Genomic DNA, 15,601 nt, shown 5'->3' with positions numbered 1-15,601 from the left:
AGTGATATGATAACCAGTTTTGTTTTACCATTCTTCTTGAATGCTGATTTCCTTGCTTGTTTTTGTATCAACCCAAACCATGCGATTTAACTGTGTATCAGAGACCCCATATGTTGTGCCTTACGAACTATGGAAGTAGAATGACTCGGACTTATTGTGACGTCACAATACATTTCGTTGTCTTTGACGTTAAATTTATGGAAAATGCACGAGGCTGTCTAAGCGGTAAATATGATAGAGAGATATGATGGTTGATAGGAAGATATGAAGTTTTGTTATCCCTGGCATGTGACCGTCTAGACCAATCAGATTACGCGTTGCATATAATTCTCATACTTAGGTATAATAATATAAATTGGATTTGAATACAAGTCAGTCGGATTTCTCACCTTAGCTACAACTGTCAATATCATAATTTCTATCATGAAATGATGAAGATAGCGAACAAATGATTAATCCCAAAAATCACATGACTGGTGTCATAAGAATGGGGCTCTTATCTTTCGGCGTCACAATTCACAGAAAATAATGTCAAACTTTCTGAACTTAAATTGTCAAAATCGCGGGAACGTTAATACTAAACCAAATAAAACTTAATTTGGTGGTTGTATTTGTTTAACTCCTGGGTTTGTTGATTATATAAATAATACTGTGATGGTTACAACATATAATCTAAAAGAATTCAGGTTACATATCACATGTCATGTCAGTGATTTCATTGCTTGAATTGATTGTATATTGTTTAACGTCCCTTTTGAGAATATTTCACTCATATGGAGATGTCACCACTGGCGGTGAAGGACTACACAATTTTGGCCTATCCTCAGCAATCATGGCCTATGAGCAGGGATAGATCATGCCTAGAATCTGAAGGATGTACTACTTTAGGTACTTTACATCATTGAACACAACTTGATATCGCCGTTTAAAGTAAAGGAAATTATCTATATAAGCATTTGATCCTTTGTCAGCCGATCAGTTTTTATATTCTGAAGAAGCAGAATTTATTCAAACAATTCTATATGAGAAGAAAAATCTCTTGTTTTGGCCTTCACTTCGACATCTAGATATATCGACGTATTATCTATCAACAACATTTAGATATATTGATGACGTTTTGTCTATTAACAATGATGACTTTCATTAATACGTCGATTTGATATATCCCTGTGATCTCGAAATAAAAGAAACCACATATTCGTCCACTTCTGCTTCATACTTAGATATTTTATTGAACGTAGATACCTGATCCCATCTCTGGTGTGTACCGGAGTCCGTGTTTGCCCAACTATTTATTTTGTATTGCTTGTGGGATTTATGACATTGATCACTGTTCTTTATATTCGCTATTCATGTTTAACATGCAACGAACATATTTCACAGGCATTGATAAACATGCAATCAACGTTAACGTTTACTATCTTTTGGTCATACATTCGATTTTGAAGTACCTCTCCAGAAAAAGGAAAACAATTTATGTCGGAAAGAACCAGCATTTATTTATATCCCTGAGTAGATAGTTATTATTCAGTTTGCACTGCAATAACTATTTTTTATGATCAAACTGTCTGTGGAATTTCTTTTGTTTTACATCTTTTAGACACATATAGCTGTACATTTATTTGTAATTATAGCATATTAATATCAAGCATGCAAACATGTCATAGAAATTCCTACTTGCGTGTATATCTGCAGAAAATACCAAGCATTTTACATACAAGATCAATTCATTCAAATTCAATTCATTGGCATTTATTAAACCTAATTAAATATGTTTCATCGAATAGAAAGGAAAAATAGCACTTAGTAAACATAAAACTTTAATTACCAGCATTATTGTCAAATGTTCTTTTTCTTGCAGTAGCTGTTGTAGGAATGAATGTTTTGAGAGTAACTTTAATCCATGTCCCGTGGCAGTGGCTGTTTAATTGCATTTTCCTCTGTATCAACTTTCTTACTGTCTACTTATTCCTGAAAGAAAAAATAAGATACTTCTTTACATAAATCATTAACCCCACTCCCTGCTTCCACTTATTGGGCTTCCCCCAATTTGTTAAGATGTAAAACTTATACGGTTTCAATTTTGGTGCACCAGATGCGCATTGCGATAAATAATGTCTCTTCAGTGATGTTCAACCGACATGTTTGCAATCCGAAACAACAATGAAGTTTTAGAGCTATTATAGGGAAAAACAGTGTGCCTAAAAAGTGGAGTCAAATTCATCTAAGGATAGGAGCTATGCGTGATGGAGATACTCCTTAATTTTGAAATGAATTTCTAATTTCATAACAGCAATTAAATATACATCCGTAAGATATAAGAATCAACATACATTTACACCACATCATTCAATTTTGGTTCTCCTAATGTTTGACATTAACATTCAATAAAGATTTCTGAAACCAATCCTGGGTCCATTAAGAAGTTAGACTAAGTAAGAAACATGATATATTTTTAATACAGGGAAAAGCCCATAAACTACATTATCAAGAAAATACAAACAGAAACTAAACATGGATAGGGGGTATGTACATGGCGATTGTAAACATTGAAAGTTCTTGTCAATCCCTACTGTAAGTTGCATGTAAATTAGTGTTGTTTTTCAGCATCAGTACGTCTGTTTATTATTAATGTACATGTGCTCTACAATTACTTTGAGCATACAAAGCTTACGAAAAAAATTCCTGTTATTGTGTGTGAAAATATATGATTGTTGCAAACTCATTCTAAAGGTGCTGGAGTGGTAGCAAGTCCTGGACACCGCAAACAAATATGCTTTTTGTGTGATTGCATTGATTAATGTCATGAACATTGCAACATTTCAAACACAGTATGTATATGTATATATATTTATATTTTGTTTATCTAATATAGAACACGTAAATTTAGACCAGTGTGTTGTTCGGGAGTGAGGGGGGGGGGTGTCTTAAATGTGTCTAATATCTTGATCCTGTAACTGTTCCTTTGAACTTTTTTCAACAATAAATGAGAATTTTATATAAACTGAACTTACATATTGTTGAGAATCTTCCACGACTTTGTTCTGTACATCTAGCGATGTTTCGGACAAACAGCTGCATCTTTACGGCCACGATGGACTTGTTAAGAACTTCTTTATCATCTTTAATTAGATTTCCCGTTAGTTGTTGCTATTATTGCTAGCTCTAAATACCAGTCTAAAGAATATATTTGTAAATACTAAATCAGACATACCTACTAAGCAAGTGTTCCTTCTGAATATAGAAAAATTCCCGGTATTTCACTCGTCGTTTGTGGTCACCCTTCTCTCTTTGTTTTAGTTCTGATATACACTGCTTATAACCTGACTTTATAAACAAAAAGTATATTTTTGAATATAAACCTATAGTTGGCATTAATTTCATTTTTCTACTTACTGCTAGAAAGTCTTTCATTGCTCTTCCTGACATGATCGATTGTCTGCCAGTACACACACGTGCTATGAATGTTCTTAGTTCCATCGATGCTTTAATTGAACATACTTTATAAACAGCATGTGTCAAGCGTGTAAATCACATCGACGGATAGAATAACAACACTGTTTTGCAAGACTTTCCGAGAGGGAGAAACGTAACTTAAATTGATTTTCCGTCATATCCGGTATACATTTTCTACAGGTTAGGACCACGTCATACTATAAAACTTACCAATTTATGAAGTCTAAAGAATCTCTATTTTATGTCAAAATCTTGTGATTTTAATATGAACAAAAATTTATATTTATAAATGTAGCCTAATCTTAAAAATTAAGTTGACAAGTCTTTAAAACTCTATAACATTTTTAGTCTTAGTTTTAAGTTATATTTGTAAAACAGTGCTTCTAGGCCCGTAGCAGCGATTTTGAGGGGTGGGGGTATTCTAACAAACATTTTTTTCACGCATATACCCCCACCCCCTTGTTGATCATACGGTAATCATATGTTCAAAATTCCATACGTTTTTCATATGTCGAACGTATGCTAAACATGAATTTTTCACCTTGTTTTAATCATATGTTTGAAGTTTGCAGAATGTTCAACACATGTTTCAAACATATCTTCACCATATGATGATAAAATCATATGTTTAACATATAATTAACACATGAATATCCAATGATATCGTTATCTTCGCTTTTTATGTTAAACATAGAATTTGATATGTGTAAAATGATAAAACTACTACGAAATTCAAAATACGAGATTCGAAATTCAAAATACGAAATTCGAATTTCGAAATTCAAAAATCCAAATTAACCAATCAAAATGTAGGTCACAATAGATTAAAGGTTAGAGGGTACATGCATATACATGTAAACTTAAAATATGACAGAAAGCTTAGTCTTCTTATATGTTTACCAAACAACGAAACATTTCTTCTAAAACTATAAATGTTTTGATGTATGCTTAGCATGCAGACAGGCCCGTAGAAAGCGGGAAAGGAGGCAGACAGAAAACTTGTTCCAGTTCCCACTTTTCTCTTTAGAGAATTCCAGAGGCATGATGAAGGTTATGCCTCTCGAGTTCTCTAAAGAAAATACAGCTCCCACATATTAAATCTGCACTGTATGTGATAACCAGGTCAAATAATGACGAATACACATCATGATATACCTTAAAGTGAAATCGTATATGAAGCCTATTAACCGATGATACCCCTCCAACAATTGATTCTAGGTTGATTTTTTTTTCAGTTATCTATATAAACAATGGAAGAAATTCGAACCATGAATATATATTTATCTCAGATCTATGTTGTATCGTTTTACACCTTGTAGAATCCAGGAAGCTTAACTAGGTGCGTAATAACGGCAGAATACTAATCTATCCACGTTTTAAAAATGATCTTATGCACTGATTCATATTATATCAACCTACGAACCACAGGGACTGATAATTTTGTCTGTAATTTAATAATGGTAGGGGTCTATACCATATCACCTCCTAATATTTATTAGGGGAGGATATAGTATAGAACACTATTATTACTATTACGGACACAATTACCAGTTCCTCAGATTATACATACTTGAACATAAAATATGCCAGGGGCATAGCCAGGGTACTTTTGGTGTGGACACCCGAGTAGGCATGGGGTTGGGGCCGTTTTATCGCTCCCAATGGGTCCGGGGAATAGCCCTGGTGGGGGCCCAGGGAGCAAAGCCCCCGAAAGCCGGTAAATTTTAAACGATTTCGATGTGTATATTCGATCCTCCTGAACGCATTTTTCGTACACTTCATAAAATTTGTTATGCAGCCATATTCGAGGTCTGTTCTGTTTATGTATGAAATGCGGACAAACACTTGTAAAATTTCAACAAGAGGCCCACAGGCCTTATCGGTCACCTGAATACTAGTGAAGAAAGCATCACTACTTCCATGGGCTATGACATCTAGAAAAAAATCCTGTTCTGAATATCTAAGCTAAATTCTAATGTTCAGCAACTGTATAAAACAAGATGTGTTCTTACAACTTCACTGCCCTCAAAAGTGCTTACGCTGATGAAAGGCGTTAAATAATAGGTGTATTAACATTAAAACATCAAAAGATAGGACTGATTTGGAATCATCCTAAAGTCATAACCCTGCGTTTTGAAATTTACCATTTTTTTGTACATCCTTTTTGCTATTCCTAACTATACATTTAGATTTTATACAGTATCAGCAAACTTACACATATATACTATATACTAAGTTTGGCCTCACATTGGGGTCAGAACCCTTACTCTGGGGAAAATCAAATTGTGGTAAAAGACTACCTGCGCTATCCATTTAGTTTCAATTTAGTATCAAAAGCAATAAAGAAAATATTATTTAAGTGTTTTACACATAAACACTATATAACAAGTTTGGCCCCGCCCTGGGGTCAGAACCCCTACTCCGGGGATCACGAAATTTACAATTTTGGTAGAGGCCTTCCTGCTCTACATCACTATGGATTTTGATTTTCGTACATGTGTGTGATTCTTGAGAAGATTTTTGAAAATTGGTCAATTTTGGGCAGTCTTTGCCCCATCCCTAAGCCCCAGGGGTGTTGGAGTCCTGCAATTTACGATTTATGTCTCCCTTCTCTCAATAATGCTTCATACCAAATTTTAAAAGAATTGGACTGGTTGTTATTAAGAAGAAGTAAAAAATGTTCAATTGTTAATACACGATGCACGACGGATGACGACGAACGAAAACCAATTGCCATAGGTCACCTGAGTTTACACAGGTGACCTAAAAATGAGAAACGATCTATCCAATTTCGTTGCATGACGAACCCACTACAACCAATTTTAGAACAAATATAACTGTCATGAATATTGCCTCCCCCTTCTTTTTACAAAAAAGGTTTGGACTTTTGTGCGTACAAACGTACGCCTGGCTACGCGCCTGCATACATGTACAAATATGAATCAATGGGACAAGCTTTTTTTTAATAACGTGGATAAATTAGTGTTCTGTTGTAATGACTAATGACGCACGTAGAAAAGCTTCCTGAAACATAAATAAAATATAATTGGGGAGAAATAATTATTCATGGTTCGAATTTCCTCTATTATTTACACCCAGGCGCATATATATATAAAAAAAAAATAAACAGGTGAGGAAGATATTTGTACAGAAATCTGAAGTATGGACACTACCACAAACACCCCCCCCCCCCAGTTCTGATTTTTTTTCTGCGGCAATAAATATCCCGAAATGTGTGGATTCCTTGTCGATCTCATTCCTATTTCTATAATATAAATATGAAGTTATATAACAATGATAAGCACGTAGTTTAGCTAAATATAAATTTCGATTTATATAATCGTTCCACGCTTTTTGTAGGCTTTGGAGATTGGCCTTCTACCAGTATAATAGAATACAATTTGTTATACCAATAGAAGGCTAGGTCAATCTTTAAAGCTTACAAAGAGCGTGAAACGATTATATAAATCGAAATTTATATTTAGCTAAACTACGTGCTTATATAACTTCAAATATATATTATATAAATTGGGATCTGGTAGACAAAGATTCCGCACATTTCAGAAAAATTATCGCTGAAAGAAAAAAATAAATGAGAAAATGGGCTGAATCCATGCGCCTGTGTCATTGTTAACTCAAACATGTACAGCTATCTTCATGTGAAATAAATTATTAGAATATGATCATTCAAGCAGTAAAAAATGGTAAACCTATAGATTAATCTAAAATCAGACTTCATTGCTACGGAGTGTCATCAGTTAATTTGATTCATATAACCTTCGATTCCATTTCCATCAAAGTGTAGTCGACCTCGATCCACCCCTCCACACCCACCCCTCCCCGCTGTCTGTGAATCTGACTTTCTACAGGCCTATTTGCATATAATGACATGATTTATAATGTCAAAATATTGCCCATAATATGAATCAGTGGGATAAGATATTTTTTAAAACGTGGATAGATTTTTTTTTCGCAGACACATGTAGTTAAAGACCCAATTTTAAGTTGACACCCCCAAATTGTAAGCTGCCTGCCAATCAAACATTTAACAATAGATCTCAGGTGGAGTGACATCTGCAGACACTGTGGTCTGGGGCTACCCCAGAGAGGTGTTTTGATAACAATAACAGCCAGTATCTACAGGCATTCTTTAGATCTTGAGGAAGCCCAGTATACCTGAGTTTTGATAGCAAATGACCTGTCCACAACTGCTGTTTTCTTGTAATTCAATTGTTTTTAAAAAGGCCCCTGAACAATGCAATTTCAATATAATTGTAATTTCCCCCCTTTATATACCTGTACATGTATTATAAATTACACAATCAGAAATTAAACAATAATTTGCACAATAAGTTTTAAAACTTGTAACCTATTGAAATAATTTATCTCATCAATTTATGATACCTCTATATTTATAACAGAAATTATTCATTGAGTCAATGACAGAGAGAGAGAAAGAGGGGTGGGTGTAAAATGTGTGTCAGCTACCCTTAGGAATACAACCATTATTCAAACACTATGACCACAGAAACTCTGCAGAGATCACTGAGACAGGTCCTGTGTATATCAAAACTATAAAAAAGCATGGACAGGTAGATTTCTACCATGTTCTGCCTCTGTGTATTTCTTTGAGTGCCATGGGATATAGCAATTAACACCTTAGTAGACCCTGGCCACTCCAGGTAAATAACATCTGTTTAGATTAGGCTCCGCCTACATTTTCACTGACCGTACGGTCATGAGATGGGTCTTTAAGCTTCCTGGACCCTAAAGTTGTAAAAATAGATCGGATAGAAATATTTATTCATGATTCGAATTTCCACTATTGTTTACACATATATATATACATATATATATATATATATATATATATATATATATATATATATGTGTGTGTGTGTGTGTGTGTGTGTGTGTGTGTGTGTGTGTGTGTGTGTGTGTGTAAACAATAGTGGAAATATATATATAACACCCACAGCCACGGGCCTATCTGCATGTTAAGCATACATCATAACAATTATAGTTTTAAAAGAAATGTTTCGTTGTTTGGTAAACATATTAGAAGAATAAGCTTTCTGTCATATTTTAAGTTTATATGCATGTACTCTCTACCCTTTAATATATTGTGACCTAAATTTTGATTGGTTAATTTGGATTTTGAATTTCGAACTTCTAATCTCGTATTCTGAATTTCGAATCTCGTATTTTGAATTTCGAATCTCGAATGAGCCTCCTGGGCTTTCGTAAACTACTGCTAGTTTTACCGCAATATTTCTGCTTTTGTTAACATCAGTTTTCTCCAATTCTGAACTTGATTTAGATACTGCCTGTTGATATTGGTTTCTGCGATGCATTCATTAATTGAAATTACGTAGGAGAAAATGATACCATTTATCACATGTTTACTACTTTATCCAGTGAATATTACCCATTTCATAAATTGTAATTATTTCACTGTTTTTCCTACGCCGTTTGCGATGTCACAAACAAACGTCAATTTTATGTAGTTTGTTTACAAAATGTCAGAAAGCAAAGCAAAATTCCCAACCATTATACAGCAACGTAAATGAACACCCCCACCCATCGGGGGGGGGGGGGGTTAATATGTGATATGAAGAATATTTGATGGTTTGTGGTTTATTTAATTTATATTCAGCTTGTACTGTGTTTTCTATCGCCAAGGCTCGGAAATAGAAAACACACACCTCGTTGAATATAACTCATATCAAACCATGGGACATCTTATATTTAGTGGTTAGATAAAGTTAGCACACATGACCAATGACTACACTGAGATTAAAAGATTTTATTACAAAATCTAAACATCCACTATTCTCTTCATTGTCGAACTGGCCACGCCCCTCCTGCGTCTGTCAGGGGTAAGGTCATTGATGATAATATTGCAACTTTGATCCTTGGTGTCTGGAAATAGGACTAACAGGTCCTCCCCAACGTTTTCCAGGACTGTTTTCAGAGTGATATACTCCGCTTCACCACATACGTCTTTGAAGAGTCGCAAAGCTCGTCGTATTTTCTCCTCGGCCAAACTTTAACAAAAGTCACTGATTAGTTTAGACTTAAATAAAACTGCATTGGTGATACTAAAGTAACGACGGGCATTTTATTTTTAATTTGGGGTCTCTATCTCGCCCCGAAACACCAGATTGTATTGCTTTCGATTTACATCAAGGCATTTTTATTTAAAATATACCTTGCACCTTACATGCGAGGCTTTCAATGTTCAAACAAAACAGTTTCTTACGTCCCATCTCAAAAAGAGTAAACGGATCAGACACGGATCAGGCGCTTTGCTTTTCGATGGAATGAACAAGCAAAAATAGCGAACACCGTTCAAGCTCATAAAGAATGCAAAATTAACAAAAGGGAAACCACAAATTCCAGAGGTTGGGCCAGGTGGCTATGTGAAGTATCTATTTTCTGTTGACTGATCACATCCGTGGTGAACCCGATATCTTGACCAGGTAAACGGAGTAACCGTAGTCAAAATCAGTATCTTAAGAATGGCCTAATAATCGGTATGAAAGACAGCCGGCGTCCTGGGGGCTACTCATTCCTTTCTTAACAATCTATTATTAATAACAATATCTGGCTTGATCCTATCATCAAAACTGTCTGAAGTAAAAGAGTTAACAATCCTAGCCTTCGACCCTGTGATATATCGTATTTGCATATGAGATCATAATACGACCATATAATTTGGAAAATGCTTATTTTAAATGACACTGTTGATACCGCAATAAAGTTAACTTATTTGTTACTAGTTTACCTCCATGCTAAACTTAATCATACGCAGAACATGCTCTCGCATGTCGAATCAGTGTAGGGACATAAACACGATATGCAAGTGATCATAACGTAATTACTTCACCAATAACGAACATTGACAATAGAAACGCTCAAACTTGTTTGTCATAAAGTCTTTAAAATATAATTTACAGTCGATTACTTACTTGCAAGGATCTTCTTTTTTACCAACCATATATTGGACTTCGCGTTGGTATGCTCTAAAGATTCCTTTATCATTCACGCAGGGAACAAGGGTGTCCAGGGCTGAAGTAAATTATTGAAAAAGTTGATGGATTTCACCTTAGAGTAGATCTCGAATTATAATGTCCCCTTGTTCTTGCCATTTAAATAATGAAAGGTGAAGGTGATGAACTGTGATCAATCTCATAGCTCACACAGGGAATACAAAATAGCGAATAGGGCAAACACGGACCCCTGAAAATACCAGAGGTGGGATCTGATTCCCAGAGTCCTACATCTTGATCAGGTAAACGGAGTAATCCGTAGTCAAAATCAGTATATAATGTAAAACATAAAGCATTTTATCATTTACATTCGATTTATGACCTAACAGTTTTGTTTGTGCAATTTGTACAAGTCATTGTTATGACATTGGGATTTTTTTATGCAATCTAAATACACATTTCTTTCAACCTTAGGATATGGTATGGATTTACCGTCTGCATTTCTGCACAAGTTAATGGACATCTTTTCTGAGTTCTTGACTTCTTCCGTCGAAAAAACTGACTCGCATGCTGTAGATGTTACTTTTCCATAACAATCACTTAGGATAGTGAAATATCTGAAACAGTGAAATATGTTACGCATTACTGATCAAATCAATATGCAAGTCAAATTAATACAGTAATATTACTTTGATAAAATTTGTTCATCCTGGGTACCTAATCCCACCTCTGATATATCCAGAAGTTCGTGTTTGTCCAACTCTCTATTTTGTATTGCATATAGTAATTATCAGATTGATCACTGCTCGTTATCTTCACCTTTCACTTTAAAGCGCATTCAAAATAGGAACGAATTGTTTGCATTTCAAAATTTACCTATGGTGTAGAGATAGGGTGAGAGTGTATGATAATTTATAGACCTTTTTCCTAAAACTCAATATTGAATCACATGTCGTGATGTGTTGTCATTTACCCACATAGCCTTGTGAAGTAGTTGACCGGGAAATACAAATTCCCATCAGGTTTTGTGACAGTTGTTAAAGAACCTTTATCCAATTTCGACCTCAGACAAGCCCCGAGTGTTGTAACACAGCGTTCTTCATCTTCTTCTGCAATTAAAGAAGCAGTATGTATGAAATTAAAGGTGAAGATAACAAACATTGATCAATCCCATAACTCCTATAAGCAATATAAAAGAGAGAGTTGGGCAAACAAAAACCCCTGGACACACCAGAGACCGTGAGCCCTGTATCCTGATCAGGTAAACGTAATCATCCGTAGTCAATGTCTAATGTAGGGTCCTACATCTTCTTCTGGAATGAAAGAAGCAATATGCGTCTAGATGTAAAACTTATATAGATCTAATGTACAAATTCCTAAAGTTGCTGTTCTCCGGTGAAAAAAAGAATGTACTCTAAAAATGATGACGAAACACAATGATGTGACAACTACAATTTTGAACCCCACTGTTCAGGTTTGCTGTTGTTCGGGGTTTTTTTTCAGTTCCGTTCACGATGCTAAAAATAGATAGGAATCCAAATTCTATCAAGAAGGGACCAACAAATAATTTAATAAAAGTCAAAATTCCTTATTTCCTTATTGCTTGTAATGACAAGGCAGAATGATTCTGTTTGTCTTCGACATCTGTATGATCATGCTCCTCTGCAGAATTAACAACAGTGACCTCAATATGAAAATTAGTGGAAATTATTGTTGTAGGTTTGGTCTTGACCTTCACAATATATACATGTCTTCCTTCAAAGATTAGCTAGCATTGATTGGATAGAAATTGATCAAGATATTTGGAAAGTTGAAGCCGGGATGGCTCATAAAATTGAGGTGTAAATTTGGCGTTAAGAGAGCTAGATCCTGAAATCTTCAGCACAACTGCGCAGGGTTCTTTGTTCAGAAAAATACACAATCACGGAGCAGACATGGAAGACTCTGTGTTGTCTTTTATTTCGAGTTTACTAAGATATATCGAATCAGCGTATGAATGAATGGGGGCATTACTAATATACAAAACTTCATTGATATATCTAGGTGTTCTTTAAATATCAAGGCTGGATATGTCTGTACTTGAATATGTCTACTGGGATAGACAAGGTGGGAAAAATGTTCCCTTGGATAGCCAAGGTTAGAATACGTGCCCTGTGATAAAAAAAAAGTGGAGGAGCTGTGTATGATAGTTAAAATTGGCAAGAATAGGAGAGATCCTGTTATTGTTATTTCAAATTTCCAAAATTTCGGCTTGAGCGTTATTAGCTTGAAAATATGGATGTATATTTAATTGCAGTGATAAAATATAGAAATTCGTTTCCACATTAAGGATTATGTCTCCCTCATCCATAGCTCTTATCCCTGGACGAATTTGGCTTAAGTGTTTGGCACTCTACTTTTCCTTTTAGCTCCTACATATTTATTGTTATTTCGAATTTCCAAAATTCAGGCTTGGGTACCACAGAAAAGACGTTATATGTAGAAATGCACATCTGGTGCATTAACATTGGTATGGTTTAAGTTTTTCATAACTACCCCTGGGTCAAGCCCTCTGCTGGTAGACTGTTAGTCCCTTAGGGTCTCTACAGCCCAGTAGCTAAGTGCTTAGTTACTAGCTTGAAAATACGTACATGTATTTAATTACTGGGATAAAATTTAGAAATTCATTTCAATATACAGGATTATCTCCCTCATATATAGCTCTGATCCTTGGACGAATTTCTCTCCAGTTTTTTGGCACTCTGGATTTCCTTGTAGCTCTTACAAGTTTATTGTTATTTCGAATTTCCAAAAATTCGGCTTGACCATCACTAAAGAGAAATTATTTGTCAAAATGCACATCTGGTGTATCAAAAGTGATACCGTATAAGTTTTACATCTTGCCAGGATTAACCATAGGACGTTTACGGATGTTTTTCTTTCTTTTTTTTCCTTTTTTTTTTTTTTTTTTTTTGATAATGAAGGGGCAAAATAACGAACAGTGATCAATCTGAAAACTCCAAAAAGCAATACAAAATAGAGAGTTGAATAAAAACATGGACCCCTGGATATACCAGAGATGGAATCAGGTACCTAGGAGAAGTAATCCAAACAGAAAGGATGTACCCTTCGATGGTCAAGGCGAAAACGGGTGCCCGTAGATAATCAAGATGAGTACGTCATTTCTTTTATACTCAAAATCAAGACACCTTTTTCCGGGATTGTCAAGTACCTTGGAATAGTTATCGCGGAGAGTCATGTTTCGAAATAGTGAAGACAAAGACTATGTTTCTGGTGATGGTCAAAGCGTGGAAGATTACAGTAATAAAGGCGACAATTTTATAGGGAGCGTCACCTTGCATTGCCAAGGGGGAGTGAGAATAAATAAAAAAGTGTGATACCTCATTTGTCATGAGAAAATATACCGCTGATTATCCCAACACAAGTGACGAACTTGCTCTCTTTTTCTACTCATGTCTGTCTTCCTCTCACATATACTACATGTACACGCACGATTGTTCACATCGACAAAAGTTCGAAAAAGTATATATGCAAGGTGAAGATAACGAACAGTGATCAATCTCATAACTCCTACAAGCAATACAAAATAGATAGTTGGGCAAACACGGATACCTGGACACACCAGAGGTGGGATCAGGTGCCTAGGAGGAGTAAGCATCCCCTGTTGACCGGTCACACCCGCCGTGAGCCCCATATCATCATCAGGTAAACGGAGTTATACGCAGTCAAATCAGTGTGCCAAGAACGGTTTAACGATCGGTATGAAACACGTCAGACAGCATTTGACCCAATGCGAGGTTGTATTGACGAACTAGATCGTTATAACGACCATAGAATTTGCGAAATGCTGACTTCAATCGAGACTGTTGAAATCCCTGTACCATCAACTTGTTTGTCAGTAGCTTACCTCGATTTAAAAACTGACTATACCCAGAACAAGCCCTTGCATATCGAATCAGTTGAGATATATAAACACCATATGCAGGTGATAATGGAATATTGCATAACGCCGTGTTTATATATATATATATATATATATATATATATATATATATATATATATATTGGGATAAATCTCCGATATAATCTTCTAGAGTGCTCGACGTGGCCTCACGGAGCTACATATATATATATATATATATATATATATATATATATATTAACACGACGTTATCAGATATTTGTATCGACATATTACGACCTTACGAATTTGCTTACATTATGAAAGAACACATAATACACTTACCGTAAGCGTCCGTCTCTATCGCCTCATTATCTCCCCTGACAAGACGCGCAGTGGTAGCTCTACACAAGATGGCTGTGATGATCACAAACCCTAATGTTGAAACAGGAGCCATTTCGTTGAAAGTATGGTGGTTTTGTACATATAAGCGTCGCATCAACATTCTTATATGCACATTCTACCGAAATTATTTCGTCAATTACGCTCGTTGGTAAAGTCATTATGTATTTAACACAGCCATTAACTGTTCAAATTGTACGAAATTGTCTCGCATGTATTTCATGGTAAATGATACTACAATTTGAAAATTATTCGTGAATTGTCAATATAAATAAGTGATTATAATCAAGCATCACAAACGGTTTACATAGAATAGCTGAAGGTATTCAATGTATAAAGAAGGAAAATGTAGAATGAACATTGTCGAGTGATTTAAACCGAAATATGTTGTTATTGTTAAAAAAAATAAAAGTGAAGTAGATCAAATTCACATGACCGTGAAATGAAAAGACGATATTTTAGATTTTTGCATTTGAGACTCCTTGAAAGAGTTATCCGTCCTTCTTAAAAAAGGAAAAATCTAATTTTCTAAAAGATACGTAAGGTAAATAATTAATTGTATTTCAAATTTTCATAAAGAGAAAGTTTGCATAACTTTCTTCAAAAAAAAAAAAGAAAAGAAAAAGAAAAACTGATTTCCTTTTAAATTATTTGGATAAAACAGGTTCTTCCCATAGCCTTTAATTGTAAATTTCTAGGTAATCAACATTTTGTAAATTCCTTTAGCGGATTGTGTTTGGTACATAAACACTTCAACATAGCACCAGAACTACTAACCCCCACCATCTGTTTATTAGATATGAGATATAATCAATATACAATGAATGAATGGTGAAGATAACGAACAGTG

General features: G+C 35.0%; 1 protein-coding gene across 1 annotated transcript; it reads right to left on the bottom strand.

Annotated features, from left to right (window-relative positions):
• Positions 1–9,247: 9,247 nt before the first annotated feature.
• On the bottom strand, positions 9,248–14,875 carry LOC125662769 (uncharacterized). The gene is made up of 5 exons (XM_048895122.2): positions 14,695–14,875; positions 11,422–11,557; positions 10,941–11,065; positions 10,428–10,527; positions 9,248–9,503 (listed from the first exon to the last, which is right to left on the bottom strand). The coding sequence occupies exons 1-5, from the start codon at positions 14,852–14,854 to the stop codon at positions 9,275–9,277; spliced, it is 750 nt and encodes a 249-aa protein (XP_048751079.2). The 5' UTR covers positions 14,855–14,875; the 3' UTR covers positions 9,248–9,274.
• Positions 14,876–15,601: the final 726 nt, after the last annotated feature.

The sequence above is a fragment of the Ostrea edulis genome, chromosome 8 (assembly GCF_947568905.1).
Source record: "Ostrea edulis chromosome 8, xbOstEdul1.1, whole genome shotgun sequence".
Lineage (NCBI taxonomy): Eukaryota > Metazoa > Mollusca > Bivalvia > Ostreida > Ostreidae > Ostrea > Ostrea edulis.
This window is presented reverse-complemented; position numbering and strand designations above follow the sequence as displayed.